General features: G+C 54.3%; 6 protein-coding genes across 6 annotated transcripts; 4 read left to right on the top strand and 2 right to left on the bottom strand.

The window, feature by feature from the left end:
* Positions 1 to 252: 252 nt before the first annotated feature.
* On the bottom strand, positions 253 to 1,817 carry A1O1_03479 (uncharacterized protein; the record flags this gene model as incomplete). Its single annotated transcript, XM_007724382.1, has 2 exons — positions 253 to 476; positions 533 to 1,817. 2 exons carry the CDS (start codon positions 1,815 to 1,817, stop codon positions 253 to 255), a joined length of 1,509 nt encoding a protein of 502 aa, XP_007722572.1.
* Positions 1,818 to 2,201: 384 nt separating this feature from the next.
* On the top strand, positions 2,202 to 3,477 carry A1O1_03478 (uncharacterized protein; the record flags this gene model as incomplete). The annotated part of the gene is made up of 2 exons (XM_007724381.1): positions 2,202 to 2,270; positions 2,326 to 3,477. The coding sequence occupies 2 exons, from the start codon at positions 2,202 to 2,204 to the stop codon at positions 3,475 to 3,477; spliced, it is 1,221 nt and encodes a 406-aa protein (XP_007722571.1).
* Positions 3,478 to 4,392: 915 nt separating this feature from the next.
* Positions 4,393 to 8,023, top strand: A1O1_03477 (uncharacterized protein; the record flags this gene model as incomplete). The annotated part of the gene is made up of 10 exons (XM_007724380.1): positions 4,393 to 4,523; positions 4,583 to 4,605; positions 4,942 to 4,961; positions 5,038 to 5,063; positions 5,117 to 5,215; positions 5,309 to 6,027; positions 6,085 to 6,157; positions 6,214 to 6,642; positions 6,694 to 6,876; positions 6,928 to 8,023. 10 exons carry the CDS (start codon positions 4,393 to 4,395, stop codon positions 8,021 to 8,023), a joined length of 2,799 nt encoding a protein of 932 aa, XP_007722570.1.
* Positions 8,024 to 9,002: 979 nt separating this feature from the next.
* Positions 9,003 to 10,916, top strand: A1O1_03476 (uncharacterized protein; the record flags this gene model as incomplete). Its single annotated transcript, XM_007724379.1, has 1 exon — positions 9,003 to 10,916. One exon carries the CDS (start codon positions 9,003 to 9,005, stop codon positions 10,914 to 10,916), a length of 1,914 nt encoding a protein of 637 aa, XP_007722569.1.
* Positions 10,917 to 11,934: 1,018 nt separating this feature from the next.
* Positions 11,935 to 14,310, bottom strand: A1O1_03475 (uncharacterized protein; the record flags this gene model as incomplete). Its single annotated transcript, XM_007724378.1, has 1 exon — positions 11,935 to 14,310. The coding sequence occupies one exon, from the start codon at positions 14,308 to 14,310 to the stop codon at positions 11,935 to 11,937; it is 2,376 nt and encodes a 791-aa protein (XP_007722568.1).
* Positions 14,311 to 17,610: 3,300 nt separating this feature from the next.
* A1O1_03474 (cystathionine beta-lyase) lies at positions 17,611 to 19,061 on the top strand (the record flags this gene model as incomplete). Its single annotated transcript, XM_007724377.1, has 2 exons — positions 17,611 to 17,829; positions 17,886 to 19,061. The coding sequence occupies 2 exons, from the start codon at positions 17,611 to 17,613 to the stop codon at positions 19,059 to 19,061; spliced, it is 1,395 nt and encodes a 464-aa protein (XP_007722567.1).
* Positions 19,062 to 19,274: the final 213 nt, after the last annotated feature.

Here is a 19,274-nt window from a genome sequence, read left to right as displayed (position 1 = left end):
CAATATTGTGCGCCATTCCGGCATTCGGAAGACGCCATATTCATATCCTGTTCTTCAGCTTGAGCTTACAGACAAGAAACCAGAACGATTTTGACGACGCTACAAATCCCCCCGCTTCCTATGCCCGTACCATATCATGCGATCCGCCGTGTGCCACAAGGCAAGCATATGTCCAACATGCAAACGCCAGTCTTGTCCTGTCGACCGCAGAAATCATGATCCATAACGCACACATCATAATACAAACATCTCTCAATCTTCAGCTCGCCGCTTGGTCAGGGTGTCGACCACCCGTCCATAGAATTTGGCCGCGTTCTGTCTGGCAAAGGTGATGTCCTCGGTGAGATAACTGGGCATCAACTCTATCATGTCACGGTCCCGATTGGCATCCAGAAGAGGCGTGTAGAGGAACTCGGTCTCTTCGAAACTGGCCGTCCTCGCGTCCTCTTGATCAACATATAGCTTGAAATGCAATGCTGGGAGGTTTGTCAGTTTTTTGCCCAAGCATGAGGAAGGGGAAAGCAACACTTACTACCATTTCGGCCGGTTTGGATGCAGTCATAGGTATCACCCTCGTCAGTCCTCTTTACGCTGCGGATGATGAGACCCGTCAAATCACTGTACAGGTCTTCCTTCATCTGCGCCACCTGCGCGGCTTGAGCAGCTTCGGCGCTTCCAATCATGAGTGGCCGTTGCGCCGTGGCTTTGATCGCACTCCCTGGCGTTTTGGCTCTGGCATTGTCGACTGAGGGGGCTCTGGCTGCTGCTAGTTTCGCCTGTAGTGCTTTGTTCTCATTTTGCGCATGGCTTAGAGAATTCTCCAGGTCTGAAAGAGCTTTGCGCATAGTACCCATCTCTTCCTCCTGGGTTTGCATCTGTTTCTTCAGCTTCCGAGCTTCTTGGGCGAGAGGCGCCTGAGCTGCCAGCTCTTTCTTCAACGAAGCGACCAGGTTGTTGGACGCTTGCATGGCGGCATCGCATTGCTTGCGGAGTTTCTCCATGTTCACGTTCGCCTCGTGGATCCCGACTTCTCGCAGATTGTGGTACTTCAGGTCGACGTTCTCGAGTTTGCGCGTAATGTCGCCCAGTCTGCGTCGAAGATTGGGATCTCCTCGCTCCGTGTCAGACGCGCTTCCTGCGCATCGCCTGTAGCCCGGTTCTTGTCGTGCTTTGGACGCATCTCTCGTCGTGGTTTTCTGTTTCGGTATGGCTACCGTGACGACGGGTTGCGAATCTTCATCCATCTCATCCACCGCGTCTTCTTGCACTACTACTTCTGGATCCGCCGCCTTGGCCGTCTTGACGGCTTTCGCTTTTGGCGCGGACCTGGGTTTGCTTGTAACCTTGGGCGCGTCTTTCGTGTTTCGACTCGCGGCGTGTTTTGAGCGTGCGACGACAGGCGATCCCTCGACCTCCATCATGTCTTCGGTGGGATCGCTGGTCTCTGGTATCCTTTTAGTTGCATTCGCAGTCGCCTTAGCCTTCGCGCGTGGAGCTTTCTTCGGTTTGGGAGCAACATCCTCTTGCGCGACCTCAGAGACCTCCGGGTCCTCCTCTCCAATGGCGTCCATCTCTTCTGCGTGCTCTTCGAATGCTTTCCGTTTCGTTGCGGGCATTCGTTTTGCGGCAGTCTTTTTGGCCGGCGCAGCTGTAGACGCAGGCTTCTGGACTTTCGATCTCGATTTGGAAGGCATGGTCACGCGATGTCGCTTCTTCCCTTTCTTTGCCAGGCCGGGTTTAGACGCACTTGCGGCGGTCGCGTCCGATGCGGACGAGAGGATCGAGTTCTCGTCGATGAAGTTGGTCGAGTCCTCCATTGCGGATTCAACGAGATCAGCAATACCTCTCATGTTTGCGGTCGTACGTAAAGTGAAGTCAAAAGAATTACAGCGTCGGTTTAGAGGAACACAAAATCTTCAATGCTTCCTGGGTGCGCTGTAGTGCACGAGATGTTTGGGGGACGTAAACAGTGGTCCCGATGCGGGATAGTTCGATTTGGGCTTAGTGAGCCCTCGCTTATCGTCACATGCCATGCCACTAATTGGCTCCTCAACTTGAAGGCGGCAATCCCGAGACTGGCTTGGGACTCCAAGTTGCGCATCGCCATCAACTTGAAGACGGTCTTTTTGTCTTCAAAGACTCTTCTCAGATCTCACGCTATATGTTTCCTTGTACCAGCTCATCTTGTTAGCGTCTCAGCTATGTCGCCAGATAGAGGAGGTGCCTGGTGGCACCGCCTCCTCGAGGAAATTGCTCTCACAGCCCCTCTGGTACGAATGTCCATTCTCTGTTCTCCGTCCTGCCAGCCAGACTAATCTTCCTTAGGCCATCGGGGGCTACTATATCGTCAGATATGTGCTGAGACAGATGAACTATGACCCGGAGGCGGAGCAAAAGGAACAAAACCGTTTACAGTCGTCGGCGATTCTACGAAGACTAGATGATCCCCAACGCAGCCAACAGCCGCAGGCTCGAGACGACCGACGCGCTCTCCGCGGAGAGTTGAAGCTGTCGCCGTACGAACAGACCATCTTACAAGACTTGGTGTTCCCAGAAGATATACCCGTCACGTTTGACGACATTGGAGGATTGTCCGACATAATAGAGGAACTGAAAGAGTCGGTCATATACCCGTTGACCATGCCGGAACTCTACTCGACCTCATCTTCCCTACTGACGGCACCGTCCGGAGTACTACTATACGGACAACCCGGATGTGGAAAGACAATGCTGGCGAAAGCGCTGGCGCACGAGAGTGGCGCATGTTTCATCAACCTGCATATCTCGACGTTGACCGAGAAATGGTTTGGCGACTCGAACAAGCTTGTCAATGCAGTTTTCAGTCTTGCTCGGAAACTGGAACCGGCGATTGTCTTCATCGACGAAATCGATGCGGTCCTAGGCACGCGGCGTAGCGGCGAGCATGAGGCAAGCGGGATGGTGAAAGCAGAGTTCATGACACATTGGGATGGGTTGGCCTCTGCCTCTTCGTCCGGCCGGCCTCAACGGATAATGGTTCTTGGTGCCACGAACCGCATTCAGGATATCGACGACGCGATTCTGCGGAGAATGCCGAAGAAGTTTCCCGTGTCGCTGCCCAACAAGTCGCAGCGGTTGAAGATCTTGCAAATCATCCTCCGAGACACCAAGCTCGACAAGGAACAGTTCGACATGGAATATCTGGCGCGCGTCATGTCCGGCATGTCCGGCAGCGATATCAAGGAGGCTTGTCGAGAGGCGGCCATGACTCCGGTGCGCGAGATGATACAGCGTCAGAGACAGAGTGGCCAACGGATCGATCAGATGAAGGCTGGCGATGTGCGAGGACTGCGTACCACCGATTTCTTTAAGCAAGGAACTGAGATCCGACGGCCCAGCAAGGCCAAAGAAGACGGCGACGATAAAGCATGGAGTACTGCCTCGTCGTCAGGTGTCAGTTCGCCCATGCAAGAGACGCTGGAGCAGCAGGAACAATAATAGCATGTGCTTCACATCCTCGGCTCTACTCTGGCGCTGTTAGACTAAGGTCTTCTCACCAGCCCTGGGTTTGGTCAATCTACAGTACAATCCGCTCCGTTCTTGACTGTGGGCCCGATAACTCACACTTAGCGCTCTGTTATATATCGAGTTCGAGTCTCGAATTGTTTATCGGGCGTGAGATGGCCAGTCGCCTCGCAGTCGCAACCTGGCATGGGAGATGTCTCCATGAGAACCCAAGCCGTTGTAGGAGCATGTGGAAATCGGAGCAAATCGCGGAATCAGTACCGGAATAGGTGGTGATGGGACAAGCATGTATACAACTAATTGAGCGCGTGATGGATGATGGACAGTCCGGGTGGTTGCTCAGGCTCATGAGGCTTACCCCACACTCTTTTGACCAAGATCCCCAAGCAGCTAAGACCTAGACGTGGCCTGGTAGGACATGATGGTGTGTCGGTGGAAGTCTGGACAGGGTAGGCCTAGGGTGCCCCTTAGCCACAAGATGGGCTGCTAGGCTTGCTAGTCATGGGCAGATAGAGGGAAAGACCCCTCTGTAGTGTACTGGCAGTGTGGGCTCCTTAGGCGAGTTAGGCGCCTAACAAAGCTTTGGTCTCCTCAAATCTAGGTGGTCCCAGGCTAAACCCCAGACCCCAACTTGAGCCGAACACACACAGCGTAGAGTCTGACACTGGCACCAAACGGTTCCCTCCAGACACTCCAAATCTGGTCAGTCGATTCTGCCACTGCGCCCGCCCACTGCATCATCAATCTCTGTTACAACCCTCCACCTCGTTGTCGCCTCGTTTCTGTCTGCTCTTGGTTCCGACCGCAATGCTGGTTTGCCCCAGCGCTGGTTGACAACAAACTTTTTTAAACCCTCTTGCTGCATCAGAAGCCCTCCCCGTTGCCGTCATGAGCGATCCAAGCCCAGCATCCGAATCGCAGTCAACGCCTGCGGAAGCTCCGTCGCAGGCTTCCAACGACCAGTCTGGAACCAAGAAGGCACCGGCAAACCAGACTCCTGGCCATCCCAGCTTCAGAAGGTATGTTCTATGCGGACCAACCTTTCTTTGCGCATCATGTTTGCTAACACGCCAGACAGGCAGCGCGCATCTCGGGCCTGTGGTAAGCTTGTTCCTCGGTTTTCCTTTGCACTCTTCGTTCTCCTACACGATCGGACCGGGCGGAAAGGTTGGAGACTGGATTAAACAGGAGGAACATATCTGCTTTCATTGCACGTCGCACAATCGTCAGGAATGTCGCCGGCGGACAGCGTCTATTATTACGTTTGTTCGTCTGGAGGACGCGACAAACCGAGAACCTCGGTTCAGATGTTTCTCGATTCTGCGGTATTGGAGGCCACCGCTTCCAACGTCCAGGACCAATGAGCATACACAACACCCACGTTCTCAATGCGTATTTGATCTTTGCAATGGAGTGGCTAACGTAAGGTCTTTGCAGAAACATGCCACGCCCGCAAAGTATGTTGCGATGTCGTCGCCGGACTGCTTAATCGCTGTCACTTGACACAAGATCTAACCACCTTCTCTCGCATAGGTCCGCTGTGATGCCGCCTCTCTTGGGTAAGCCACCGAAATTCCCGTCCAGACTGGACGACACGATTGACAACGTCTAGTGTCCCCTGCACCAACTGTGTGGCCTTCTCAATCGAATGCCGAATCCCCGTCCCGAAGAGGAAGAGAGCCGGTACTGCTCGGACCAAAGAAGAGGGGAGGTATGTGATCGTCTTCGTGTATCAGTAGCATGGGCCACCCCAAAGCCACATGCATGATATTGTGTTGTCCAAGATCTGACATGAATGCATCAGTGAGACCGGCGAGTCCCAACTACCAGCTACGCCAACCGATCCCAGGCTCACCCGCCCTTCGCAAGCGAAACCAACGGTTGGATACAACTCTCCAGATGGCATCCCCTCAACTCAGATATCCAACGCGGAAGCCGCCCAGCAAGCCGCCAATAATGGCACCATGGCCCAGTTCATGAAGCCCAAATTCGCACGGGCACCTATAAAAGAGGCCGGTCGAGTAGCTTACCTGGGCGAGTCATCAAATCTGTCATTGCTGGTCCATGACCGGCATGGCACGACAGATGTGGTTCACTATCCTCTACCAGAAAACATCAGAGGTGCTCGAGCCCGGTTGACCGAGCCAGATCAGATGGAGATAGAGATCCTTCAACAGCGAGGGGCATTTTTACTTCCGCCTCGCGCATTGTGTGATGAACTTGTCGACGCCTACTTCAAATGGGTCGCTCCTATTGTGCCAGTCATCAACAAAAGTCGATTCATGAAACGGTATAAAGACACCAAGAACCCGCCATCTTTGCTGCTTCTTCAGGCCATCTTGCTCGCTGGCTCAAGAGTCTGTCAAAATCCGCAGCTGATGGATGCGACTGGTTCGACAACTCCTGCGGCAATGACATTCTACAAACGCGCCAAAGCCCTCTACGACGCCAACTACGAAGATGACCGCATAACCATCGTACAGGCTCTGGTCCTGATGGGGTGGTATTGGGAGGGGCCCGAAGGTAAGGGCCAGGCGTCAACCGAATATGCCGACTCTGCTCGGTCTAACATTGCGGCAGATGTCACCAAAAACGTGTTCTATTGGACGAGGGTCGCGATTGTGGTCGCTCAAGGTGCCGGTATGCACCGCAGGTATGCTCGAGTCTGCTGAGTTGTCGAACATCATTGCTAACAGCGCTGCTCTCCAGTGTCGAAAGCTCTCAGTTGAGTAGACAAGACAAGCGCCTCTGGAAAAGAGTATGGTGGTCTCTATTCACAAGAGATCGGTCGGTCGCCGTTGCCCTCGGCCGCCCTGTCTCCATCAATACGGACGATTCGGACGTTGAGATGATCACCGAAGAGGATTTTATCGAAGATGAAGGAGACCCGAACAATGACTTCCAGGCCGATCCGGTACATGTCCAGTTCTTTTTGCAGTACGTTAAGCTCTGCGAGATTATGGGTCTTGTCCTCTCTCAGCAATATTCGGTTGCGTCTAAAGCTCGGCGAACAAATGCCATCGATCTGACTCACAGCGACATGGCCCTCGCTGACTGGCTCCAAAATTGCCCTCGAGAGGTGTATTGGGAGCGCTCCCGACACCATTTCTGGTCGGCCTTGTTACACTCCAATTACTAGTAAGCATGACCCTGATGGGATGGCCGGAGTCTGAGCTGATTCGAGACCAGTACCACGTTGTGTTTGCTTCACCGCGCTCACATGCCGCCTGCCACTACAAAACCGAATGACTACGACAGTGTTGATATGTCTTACCCTTCCAGAACGATAGCGTTCCAAGCCGCTGGGATGATCACGTCGATCGTGGAAAACCTTCTGGCTCATGATCAAGTCAAGTATGCCCCTGCGTTCATGTAAGTCGTTGACCACCGCATCCTGTCGCCCCTATCTGACTCGTCACGCAGTGTATACAGTTTGTTCTCCGCGCTCATCATGCACGTATATCAAATGCGGTCTTCGGTGCCATCAGTAGTGGCGGCCAGCCAGGAACGTATCAACGTATGTATGAACGCTTTGAAGGAAGTCTCTAAAGTATGGTTGGTCGCAAAGATGGTGCACACTCTGTTCGAATCTATCCTCGGCAACAAGGTACTGGAGGAGAGATTGCAAAAGGCAACCGGCAAGAAAGCTCAACGTGCCAGGACTCAACCTTCCGGGGCCCATTTCCACGCAAACGGGAATGCCAACGGCACGGGACACTCCTCATCAGGACCGTCTTCCACTCCAGCACCACCAGCTAACCCTACCAAGCGAAAATTCGATGACATCGACCTGGGATTCAACGTAGGACCGCCGGCTCCTCAGATGTCGTATGAGCGGTCGAGGCCTCAGACACCTGCCGCAACGCCTTCCCGTGATCTACCACAACAACCGCAACAACAACAACAACAACCACAGCAGCAGCAGCAGCAGCAACACCAACACCATCAACAGCAACACAACTTCCTCGGCTCTCCTCCACTCCACAATGAGCAATATCTACCAACCTCCAGGTCTCGCGGACCGTCTCGTTTCCCATCCCGGGCACCGACCAGAGCCAACTCTCCCTTCAACGGATACTCGATCCCCGCCACTCCGCCGGATCTGTTTCTGGTCACGAGAGACTCGCCCAACATCTCCCAGCAGCTATGGGAGAATTTCCAACCCGACCAACTGTTCCCCGACGGGACCATTGGCGATGCCGCCAACTTCGCCAGCCCCATCATGAACCACGCGGTGGACCCTCAGCTCCAGATGCAGACGCCCGGGATGGGCGGCGGTCAGCAAATGCCGCAGCAGATGGACATGTCGGGGCAACCGCAGGCCTGGCCCTCGGGGCTACAAGGGGTCATGGGCTCGGGGCTGGAGATGCCCGATAGCGACGGCTGGTCCACCAGCTCGATCGGCAATGCTCCTGTGGCGCCCACGACGCTGAATGTGGAGGACTGGTTCCAGTTCTTTGGGATTAATGGCGAATTGGCCGGGATGGGTGGTGACGGGAAGATGACGGGGGATGGATGAAGCTAGCTCGACATCTAAGTTGGTATACAGAAGGTACATGACGGTTCCCGCAAAAAAGAGCTCCAGAAAACAGGAAATGAATGTGAACGTTTTTCAAAATCATTCAGGGCTTCAAATATCTTCGTTGTCGTTCATGGACAGTGTTTCTTCAATATCTTGCATACTACTGACTATACTGTCGACGAACAGAGATAGGGGTCACTATCGTGCTGGTTCAGGCTAGAGTCGAAGTGGAACCAACAAAGTAAACAGGATATCGTGGATTCTTTGGTGTTGGGAGGCTTGTGGCTGTAGAAAAGACGAAGAGGTCTCGAGCGAAAGAGGTAGTGGAGGGGATTCCTTTGACTGGACATGAGCAGCATACACATATCAACCATGCCAGGCTTGTTCCCCTTGGATGGAGAACTCGACCTGATATTACAAGATGAATGGCGGCATGGAGAGCTGCGTAAGGTATTGAGTGCAGTGATAGAGAGACGCGTGGCGGGCGCAGTCAGGACCCATCTCATCAGGAGTCGGTGAAGGGAATCAGAAGACACCTTCTATGGGGCCCCAAGGGAAGCGGAAGAGGATAAACAGATACATAGGTCCATCAGTCGGTTGTAACTAGACACGAAAGACCTCCTTAGCCGTCGCTGGCTGTCATTCAATTCTCCGTCTGTCTGGTACAGTAAGGACACACCACGGACTGCGGACTGCGCTGGACACATACCACATCACACATCTAGCCAACTAACTCACTTTCCACCAAACCGTCTACTTGTGATTGTTACCATCCTCGCTTCACTGTACCTCCATCGACCGTGTCCAATTGCCATCTTGTATCAAACCATAAGTCACTGGCATCCAACAACATATCCCCTGGGTAACGTCTCCCCTCGTCGCAGGGACGGACCGCGCTTCCTATCTCTCCGCTCTTTGACTCACGGCTCTCCATGTCTTCAACCCCCAATGTCGCGAGTTGGCACCCTGGCCAACCATGAACACCAGTTCCCACCCTGCTGGGCCCTACCAACCGTCCACCCTGAACAGCAGCACCTCCAACCTCCGGCCGCGTGCTTCCCGCCTGATATCGTATGTCGAAGATGACACCGCGATCGAGGCAACGGCTGTCTCCACATCCTCCTTGTCCACCCCGCCGCGATTCCCCAGCAGAGGTGTCTCCCCGAACACGACCGGAAATCGAGCCAAGTCTACGGAGGGCAAACGAGAGGGTGCCAGGACAAAGATTCCTCACATCAGATCTCCGTCGGATATTCCCAAGACCACTGCAGGAGCGGGAAACCAAGGACTATGGGAACCATGGTCGTCACTACAAGAACTGGCATCAACACTATTGGGAGACGTCCCTGGATCGTCCAAGGACAAGCCTGACAGGCCATTCAAGACGCCGGTCTGGATGAAGCAGGATAGACGGAACGGTCCCAAACCACCTCCTCCGAAATGGGGGCCTAGCTCCAACCCACCGACGGTGACTGCGGCCGACGCAGCTCAGGGGGCGCTCGAAGAGAGACAGGCTCTGGTACAAGCAAAGAGACGGGAAGCGTTATTACTTGCCAGCACGACGGAAAGTCGCGATGGCTCTGGACGGTACAAACGGAGAGACTCGAACGCGGGTCTATCCCCTACGAACCCCACTGCTCACAATGACCTGGACGCCGACGCTCTGGTATATCTTCACAAAGTGCAGAAAGAAGATACCCTGGCGGGCGTCATCATCAAATACAACTGTCAAACCGAGGCGTTCCGAAAGGTCAATCGATTCTGGCCCAACGACAATATCCAAACACGATCCCACGTCGTCATTCCGCTGGAAGGGTGTTCGGTCAGGGGCAGAAAGGTGGACAGCCCTTACTTGTCCAAAGAGTTGTTTGATTCTGGGTTCGGGCTGGACCAGTCGAGCTCTCAAACAAACCCCAACCCTTCTCCATCACTCTCACAGCCTGGTTCATCCACTGCCGTCAGTGGCACCCAGACACCTTTGCAAAGCAATCCCACCAATCCCACATCACTCATCACTTCCATGTCTGAAGAGACGGAATTCCGACACGACTCCTGGGTCATGTTGCCCAATTTCAAGGAGGCCGTCGAGATCGTGCGCGTCCCCCGCCGCGCTCTGGGCTACTTTCCCCGGCCGCGGCGGAAATCCAACGCCACATTCACCGATGCTTCCACATCCTCGACACCAAAGACATCCTTCGACATGCTCCGTCATCCACCCAGCCACGCAGCGCAGACCACAGCGTCCCTGAATAACTCCCCCGTCCGCCCGCCGGGCATCTCTTCTCGCGTCAATTCCGCCTCGAGCAGCCGGCACCGCTCGTCCAGCACCGCAGGCGGCTCCTTCGCCGACGCGCTGCGAGGCCCCGGCGGCGTGGGAAGCCTCCGCGGTTTACGCACCGAAGTCGCCCGCCCCGGTCCCGCGGACGACCCGCTGAACCGCAACTTCGCCCAGTATCTGCCCGACCTGCTCCCGCCGGCGCAAGAATCGACGACTCCACCGCGGCACGGGTTCAGTCTGCGTCTCCCGACTCCACACATCACGACGCCCCGCGCAAGCACGGACTCGATGCGAAGCACCCGGTCAAACTCGAACAGCTCTGGCCTGGGTGACGTCGGAGGGGCCATCGAAGGCTGGATGAGGAAGATGACGGGCGGAAAGCGGGACAGAGGCGCCGCTGTCGACAAGATGGGCGATCTCATCGAGTTGGAGACCAATACTGAAGACGGCCCTGGTTCAAGCAGCGGGGTGACGCCAGTCTCGGCCACCACTTCGGCGTCGGCGTCGGCGACCGAAGAAGCGCTCTTGAATGAACGCTTTCCTCTGCGCGGGAGGGTCAGGACGGCGTATGCCCGGACGGATTCGTCCTCGGCCAAAGATAAAGACGCCTGATCTTGGACATTTCGTCTACCAACTGCTTCCCGCAGATCTTTGGATTTTAAGGGGCTCGGTCCGAGCATGAACGTGAAATGCCACATGGACGGAGTGGGGAGTAAGGACTAAGGCGTAGGGAGTATAGGGAGTTTGTGTGCATGAGTGCATGTCATGTTTGGGTTCAATATGCACGTCCTGTACTGCTGGACAGAAGCGGGTTTGGGATTGTTCTGGGTGGTGTCGGGATTGACATAGATGGAATGGCTCTTATACATACGGTTGGCTCTGACTACCCTGGTATAGTATCTGAGGAGTTGAGAGCTAGGGTCTGTCTCATCGTGGTATACGTGTGTGAGCATCTACATCAAGGTATACATAATATCTGTGGTTATAACGCATCTGGATTTGAGATCCCCCGTGTCCCGTACGTTTGCCCTTCTCTATCATCAAGGTCCAATTGAGTCCAACATGCATCGAGATTCGACGTTCACAAGCCTGTATACAGCATCTGGCGTGCTACTATAGCAGTCAGTGTGCACAGGCATCACGGCCGGAGCAAGATGCTCCAGCAACTTTACAGAGGTGTAGGGTATCAAGTCTCTCAACAACTAGAAATCGTGACGGCAGGATGCGTGATTGGCTCTGAACATTTCTCTTTCTTTCTCTCTCTCTAAATACTCGGTAGTAGCTCGCTCTTCCACATATGCAACTATCTCCCGCGCAGCTTGTCCTTTTTCTTTGGCAAGAGCGGGCCTTCACACATAAAGCTCCAAGCCTGCTCATCTTCCCTTCCTGATTGCCTGCTCCAACAGGGCAACCACTTCTTCAACTCACTCCCAGGTTCTGCCTCTTAAAACAATGCAAACCTCCCGGCAGATGGATTTGACCTCTGCGTCTCTCAAAAGCAAAGCAACGGTGAAAGAAAAATAAACTGGGTATGGCTGACTCCTCATGAACGGGCATGGATGTTGGATGGGATGAGTGACGACACGCTCTTTGTACAGAATTCATCGACTCGTTTCGGCACCCAATTCAATCAGTTCCAGCCCAAGCTGTTCTCTGCCATGACTGGCGGGCTGATATACGTCCGACCGCTCCGGCTTGAATGGCTGCGGTCGCTGTTCCGAGAAGTCCGTCCACCGAACCGTGTGCCGTAGCTACCTCGGCCTCCTGCAGCCATCAGGTTGGATTGTTCCGCCGGGCCATTGGGCTGACCTGATTGCATGCTGCTAGCCCTTCGATGGCCGGCCTTCTTCCTTCGGTACCGTCGCGCCACCAGGAACATTGCGGCCCCGTAGACCGCAGCTCCGGCGACAGCCCCGACGGCAATACCAACTGATGAAGGCCGGACGGGGGAACTATCAGAGTCTGACGAGCCGGGAGAGCCGTCATCGGCCTTGTTGCTCTCCGTCGTGGTAGCCGCAGTATTTGCCGAATTGACGGGGGTACCTGCACCCGCAATGGCAGACCCCGGCAGCACAGGAATAGACGGATCAATCATGCCCATCAGCGTGACCACCGACGGATTTGAATTCTGGTAGAGCTGCGAGTTTGGATTCAACAACTCCATGGAGAGTGTATCGACTTTGCTAGCGGGAATAAAAGCCATTGCCAAGGTGGTAATGTAGTCAACCGTATCCAAAGTGTTGTATGGCTGTAGATACTGCATGACGACTCCATCCAAATCGAGACCAAGCCCATTTGCGACACCAACGGGGAGGTACGCGAAGATCTGTGAGACCGCAGTGGAAGAGGAGACGACGAAGGCGTAATTCAGCGCATAAGTGAATCCGATTTGAATCAAGGTGGAGTTCTCCGGAGCGTCAGGGACACCACCCTGAGGTTGAATGACTCGAGGAAGTGTGGTTGGGATCACAGCCTGGCTTGTTGATGTAGAGTCAGGAGGCGCCACAGTCGAGCTGGCCGAGATGATGCTCGACTGTGGTGTGAGAGCCGTAGCCGAGTCTGTTCCCGTCGGTTGGATCGTGTTGACAGGTACAGATGACTCAGTTGTGATGCCGCTTGTCGCGATCGCGGGAGTGGTAACGTTACCAACAATCGATGGCGTCACCGACGGGGTTTCCGTGGGTGTGATCGTAGGGACATCACTTGTAGTGACTGTAGGTGTGTCAGTTACGGTATCCAGCGGTGTGAAAGTCGTGGTATCTGTCGGAGTTGTGATAGGAGGGGTGGCAGTGGTAGCGTTGGTGGCCACAACAGGAGGGAGAGTAGGCGTGACCGTGCTCGTGTCGGTGGGTGCCAAGGTGTCGGTGTCTGTCGCTGTGGCGCTGCCCGTGTCGGTAGGAATGACCATGCTGCTATCGGTCGAACTGACTGTGTCTGTTGGAGTCACTGTTGCGGTATCAGTAGGAGAGAAGGTTGCGGTGTCCGTTGGAGACGTAATTGTCTCCGTCGGCAATGTAGTGTCGTTGGGCGTCACAGTCACCGAGTCCGTGGGAATTGTCGTAAACGAGTCAGTCGGTGTGAACGTGGGCGAGGAGTCTGTGATAGTCGGAGTGGGGCTCGAGATAAACGAGGCAAGTTCGGATGTCAAGGCAGCGATGTCCGACGTCGTGGTGGCTGCGCTTCCTGGATCTGAAGAGGTGATGTCCGAGTCGGCCGAGCTCACCTCGGACGCGATTGAAGATGCAACAGAAGCAGCAGAGGACAAGGCTGAGGAGATTGAAGCCATGTCTGAACTAGCCGCTGTGGCAGCAACCGATTGCAATGAGCTCGCAACGGAGAGGATCGACGTTGCAGCATCGCTTGCAGAGGAAAGCACAGACGAGGCGTCATCTGTTACCGACGCAGACGAGGCAGAAGCGGCCTCCGTTCCTGTGCTCGTCGCTGCAGCGGTCTCGGTGGCAGTGTCACTTCCAAAGATAGAACTGAGACCAAGCGTGATACCATCCTCGCTATCAGTTGTGCTGCTACTAGCGGCGTCGGTGATGGTGCCAGAAAGATCGGTGCTCGTGGGCGTGGTGTCGGTGCTGTCGGTTGTGGACGTGGATGCGGACGCGTCCGTCACAGACGCTATAGCGGACTCTGTAGAGGTGGGAATGAAGATGGGAGTCGTCTCCTGTGCCGATTGGGTAGCAGCTGAATCAGTCACTGATGCATCAGTGCTGGCGGGTATCGAAGTGGTAGTATCATCCGAGAGAGCTGATGATACCCCGGAGAGAACATTCCCTAGCGTGGAGAGAAGGCTCCCGACTCCCGAGTCATCGCTGACAGAACTGCTGGGATCTGTAGTGGTTGTTGTGTTGGCGAAGGAAGTCACTTGTCTCTTCACAGCCTTGGGGAAATAATACCGGGGCTTCAAGTCTGGTCGTCGTGGGTGAGATGCAGGAACGGCTTCAGCGAAAGATACCGCGACCACGGCAGAAAACAGAGTAACGACTGAGACCTTCATGTCCGCAGATATCCTTTGTCCAAGACTTTGCTGCCGAGATTGTCAGCACAGGATCGCCAATCTGGACACCGGGGTACCAACTGGGTGGTGTTTCGGAAAACGAGCGTATGGTTTGAACGTCTACTTCAAAAGAATGGCTAGGATCAACCGATCCTGAGTGCACGAGTAAAATCGACTCGACGAAGTTGCAAGCTGGCCGTCTTTTGGCACACGATAGATTCGAAGGGATGACTGCAGTATTGGTGACAAGTCGGTGCGAATATGGTCGAGACTTCCTTTGTTCCCAAAACGTCTTCCAATCAAGGAACTCAATGCATATACTTTTGAACGTTCTTTGACCTAATATTATCCGAGTGCGTTCAACAACAAAGAAGCCGTAGTAGCTTGCACGCTCTCTCGAGTGGTTGGTCCAGCCAATTGATTGAAGAGACAAAGTTGCAATTCAAAAGTAGTGTTGTATACTCGTCCGTCGTCGCGAGGGAGCGGCAAGGGGGCCGTGGACCAGGAGGTTTCGCAACACGAAATGCCGTAGTTGTCGAAAGGAGAAAGAATACGACCCAAACAGCGCGGTCGAGTATGTCGAACAAGACGTTGAAGATAGTTGATTGAAAGAGTGAACGCGAGCACCGGGTTTTCTGTGCTGGCAATGTGAGCGAAACGCAGGAGATGGGCGTGGCCGTCGAGGCGCAAGTTGACAGTCGAGGGAGGAGGTTATCGGTCGCAGAACGAGAGACAGCGACCACGGCGACGTTGGCGGATCATCGAGGCTCAACGGGAAGGACCTAGAGTGCCGAGTGGTGAGTATAGAGTGGAAAGAGAACAGGTGAGAAAGGAAAGCATCTGGTCCTCAATCAACTGAATTGGCAGACGTTGTTAGGGCAGAGGCCATGGGAAAGGAGGAGGACGTGGCGTGCACCAGGGCTTCCCGCTACAGAAGCCTGAGGCCTTAGCCTCCCGCTGTTACTAACTGCTGCTACTCGAGGCGCAGGGTGCTCCCCGTGAAGAAAAAGGGTGGTATTGGTGTGGTCAGGATGCGTTCGGTACAGTACCAGACTAGCCCTTCTGGGGAATGATCCAACCTCTGTCGCGACCCCCAAGCAGCCGGAGATGAGATTGCTAACCTGTAAAGGCATGAACAGAATACTGTCAAACCGTAATTTTACGTGACACGCCCTGGCTGCGCCCCATCACCCTGGCTGGTCGGGCTCCAGCCAATTTCAACGCGCAATTTCGTTCCCACCTCCGTTATGACTTTGGTATCATTGGCATGCCTCTCCATCCTTTAAGCGTTCAGTGTCGAAGCCGACGCGAGCAAGACCCTCTTTGTGCCTCATGAATAATAACAGTTCCTTTGCACCAAACGGCAGCACATCGCTCGGTCGTGGGTACTACAACAGCGACGCTGTGAGTTCGGAACTCGCTTCTTGGGACGAGACATTCTTGTTCGAGACCGTTTGTGCTTCCGAGGGGCTGCCAGGGCCTGACCGCGCTTGAGCTCGCAACTACAGTACTGTTCACCTTGGAGTCCACCACCGTGTTCCTGATCCAAGTGTCCGACGCCGGACAGCATGCGTAGCCCCGTGGCACAGAGCCGGCGAGGAGAACTACAAGGCGTGGCAATTTTAGGGTCAGGTACCAGGAGCCTGCGGCGTGTCAGCCAGACGCCGCGACTCACTTGGCGGCACCGATGGCCTCGAATGGTCTATTTGGATTGGACCAAATTCTCCATCTTCCGCCTTGTTCGCAATCTCACGGCCAGCCTCCACATTTCAGTGGTCGATGTTTACACCAGGGCCTGTCATTTTTGCCCTGGCACTGCAGATGCAGTCTGTAAAGAGAGGGGTACAAAACAACATTGCATTCTATCAGCTATGCTCTTGTTTTGCATGATGATGAGCTCACATTCCACCAGACAACGCAATGCATACCAATAATCAGAAGTCGGTCTGGCCAGCGCGTAATACAAGCAAGGAAAGGACATTGTTTCTCAGATATCCGCCTGGCAGGCCTCAGCCCCACCGGCCGACATACCGGTTTGTTTCACTCAGGGGTAAACCAAATCCATGGAAGAATCACGCTTCCCAGGTCGAGGATTTATCCCTGTAATGTGGCTCGAACTTGACCGCAAGCTGTCTAGGTAGGATGCTCACCGTGCACACATTTCATACTCAGAAATACCCCAGGGAAGAAAGGTTTTACACATACTGGGATACCCGTCGTAGGTTAGCTATGTCTATCTCTGGGTATGTATCCTTCAAGCGTTTCATATCGGCACAGACTCCATCGCACTGGCCATGGTTGACGTACGTCTCGGGGTTTTGGATCAAGGGCGACCATACGTGTGTGTATACGACCGTGCTTTGATCTTGAGTTCGCCAGAAAGACCCGGTAACGAACTGTCGGCCAGCTGATTCTGTGTCCTCGTCGCCCTGAGCGGCCATGGTTATAGAAGAGGGAAGAAGGGACTTCGCAGCTTTAATGCGCTGAAGCGTAGATCAGTGTTCGCATATCATGAGGGAGCATTGCTCCTGGTATATCCTTGCTGTTGGGGTAGTGGCGAAATGCTCGAGTCAGATCTCTGGGTTATACGTGTAGTATGAAGCACTCCATCACCTTGACAAACTTCTGGCTAAGGTCACGACGCGAGGAGTGTTCAGAATGAGACAACAGCCAACCCCGAAGAATACCATAGCATGCCTTGACAAAGTATATTGTGTAACCTGTCTCCTGGAGGTCAATGGCAGTTCAGCAGACATCCCGTTGGCATAATAATCGTTGCTGTTCCTTTTGGGAGCGATCTCAGTATACGCACCATGGCTTGAAATGAAAGGGCTCGCCAGTGAGAGGATATCTCAGTCGATATATACATGATTTGCCTTATACTAGTATCTCATGAAGTCGGTATTCATCTCATCTTGCACCAAGATCGTTCCTGGTGTTTGGCTTGAAGATGGAAGAAAAGAACACGGGGATTTTCTGCTCGGAGAAGTGCGAGCACGTCATTCGCTTTCTGCGCCTGCGCCTTTGAACTGCCGGCGCCTTGACTCCACACTCCAGATCGTTCTGCGAGGGGTCCTAAAGATGCCTAGTCGGGGCATAATTGGTGAGCTTTTTCCCGCCGCCATCAGACAGTCATTATTTTGTCCCGCATGGTCTTCACATTTCCTGCTTTCCTCACCATCCGTTCTCGAGTATTGACCAGTCGCTCGATACTTGCTTGAATTCACATGTCACTGTGCATCCTCATATCCAATCTCCAGGTCGTCGAGCTCATCCCTCCATTTCCCCGCCACCGCCACGATGTCTGAGTCAGGTGCTTCCTCCACACCGCCGTTGAAAGACCCAAAGCTCAGCGCCATGAGCAAAGCCTTCGCGCGAGTCGACTTGGACGGTCACGACCTGCCGCCGTCTCCGGCACCCTCCAGCCCAAGAAGTGGGCGTCAATATTCGATCGCAACGCAACTGGTCTATTCCGAAGGGAATGACCAGTACAATGCAAGCAGCGTACCCATCTACCAGGTCAGTTTGGATGCCCTCCGTCTGGAGCTGATGAGCATGTACTGACCGTCCAATAGTCCGCTACCTTCAAGCAAACCTCTGCCACCGGAGGCGCCTCCGAATACGACTACACCCGCAGTGGCAACCCCACCCGGACGCACCTGGAAAATCACCTGGCGAAGATTATGCGCGCGAAGCGAGCCCTGGTCGTCTCCTCCGGAATGGGAGCACTTGATGTGCTCTCGCGCCAGCTTCGGCCTGGTGACGAAGTTGTGACGGGCGACGATCTGTACGGTGGGAGCCACAGATTGTTGAAATATCTATCCACGCATGGCGGCATTGTTGTGCACCACGTGGATACCACAACACCTGAAAAGGTGCAGGATGTTCTCGGTGCGAAGACGGCCATGGTCTTGCTCGAGACGCCCACGAATCCTCTGATCAAGATTGTGGACATTCCCACGATCGCCAGCATGGCGCATGCGGCCAACCCATCATGCATTGTGAGCGTGGATAACACCATGCTCTCTCCTTTGCTACAAAACCCTTTGGAACTTGGTGCGGACGTCGTCTACGAATCGGGCACCAAATATCTGTCGGGCCATCACGATCTCATGGCCGGAGTGTTGGCCGTCAACGACGAAGCCCTCGGCGAGAAGCTCTACTTTACCATCAACGCTTCAGGCTGTGGACTAGCACCCTTTGACTGCTGGCTGTTGATGCGCGGTATCAAGACCCTGAAGGTCCGCATGGATGCGCAACAGAACAATGCCATGATGATCGCCCACTTCCTCGAGTCTGCTGGCTTCAAAGTTCGCTACCCAGGACTGAAGAGTCATCCGCAGTACGACCTCTTCAACTCCATGGCTCGGGGACCGGGAGCTGTTTTGTCCTTTGAGACCGGTGATATCCAGCTGTCCGAGCGCATTGTGGAATCGGCGAAGCTGTGGGCCATCAGCGTCAGTTTCGGCTGCGTCAACTCTCTCATCAGCATGCCTTGCCGCATGAGCCACGCCAGTATTGATGCCAAAACTCGCCAAGAGCGCGGCGTCCCGGAGGATCTGATCCGTCTTTGCGTCGGCATCGAAGATGGCGAGGATTTGTTGGATGATCTGCGCAGCGCGCTGGTCCAGGCTGGTGCCCTGAATGTCACCCTTGACGGGGTTCATGCAAAGAACGCCACTGTCGGCGACCAACACCCACAAGAAGGCGAACTTTTGGCCGCAAAGGCCGCCGCCATCAACGAGCCATAAGAGGCCATGTGTCTCGTTTCTCTCTCTCTCTCTCTAGTGCGATTACTAAACAATCTGAAGAGTTAAGACCTTGAAAGAATGATCAACAAAGCTGCATTGGGATCTTGTATCACCGAGAGGAATCAAAACGTTTGCATTGCCTTGACGGAACGAGAGAATAGAGGCGAAAAGAAAAGTGACTATCAAAGGAGTCCTTTGGTGGAGACATCCGGA

Source organism: Capronia coronata (genome assembly GCF_000585585.1).
Source record: "Capronia coronata CBS 617.96 chromosome Unknown acBCG-supercont1.3, whole genome shotgun sequence".
In the NCBI taxonomy this organism is placed as follows: domain Eukaryota; kingdom Fungi; phylum Ascomycota; class Eurotiomycetes; order Chaetothyriales; family Herpotrichiellaceae; genus Capronia; species Capronia coronata.
Note: the sequence above shows the minus strand (reverse complement) of the source record. Positions and strands in the feature narration are given on the sequence as shown.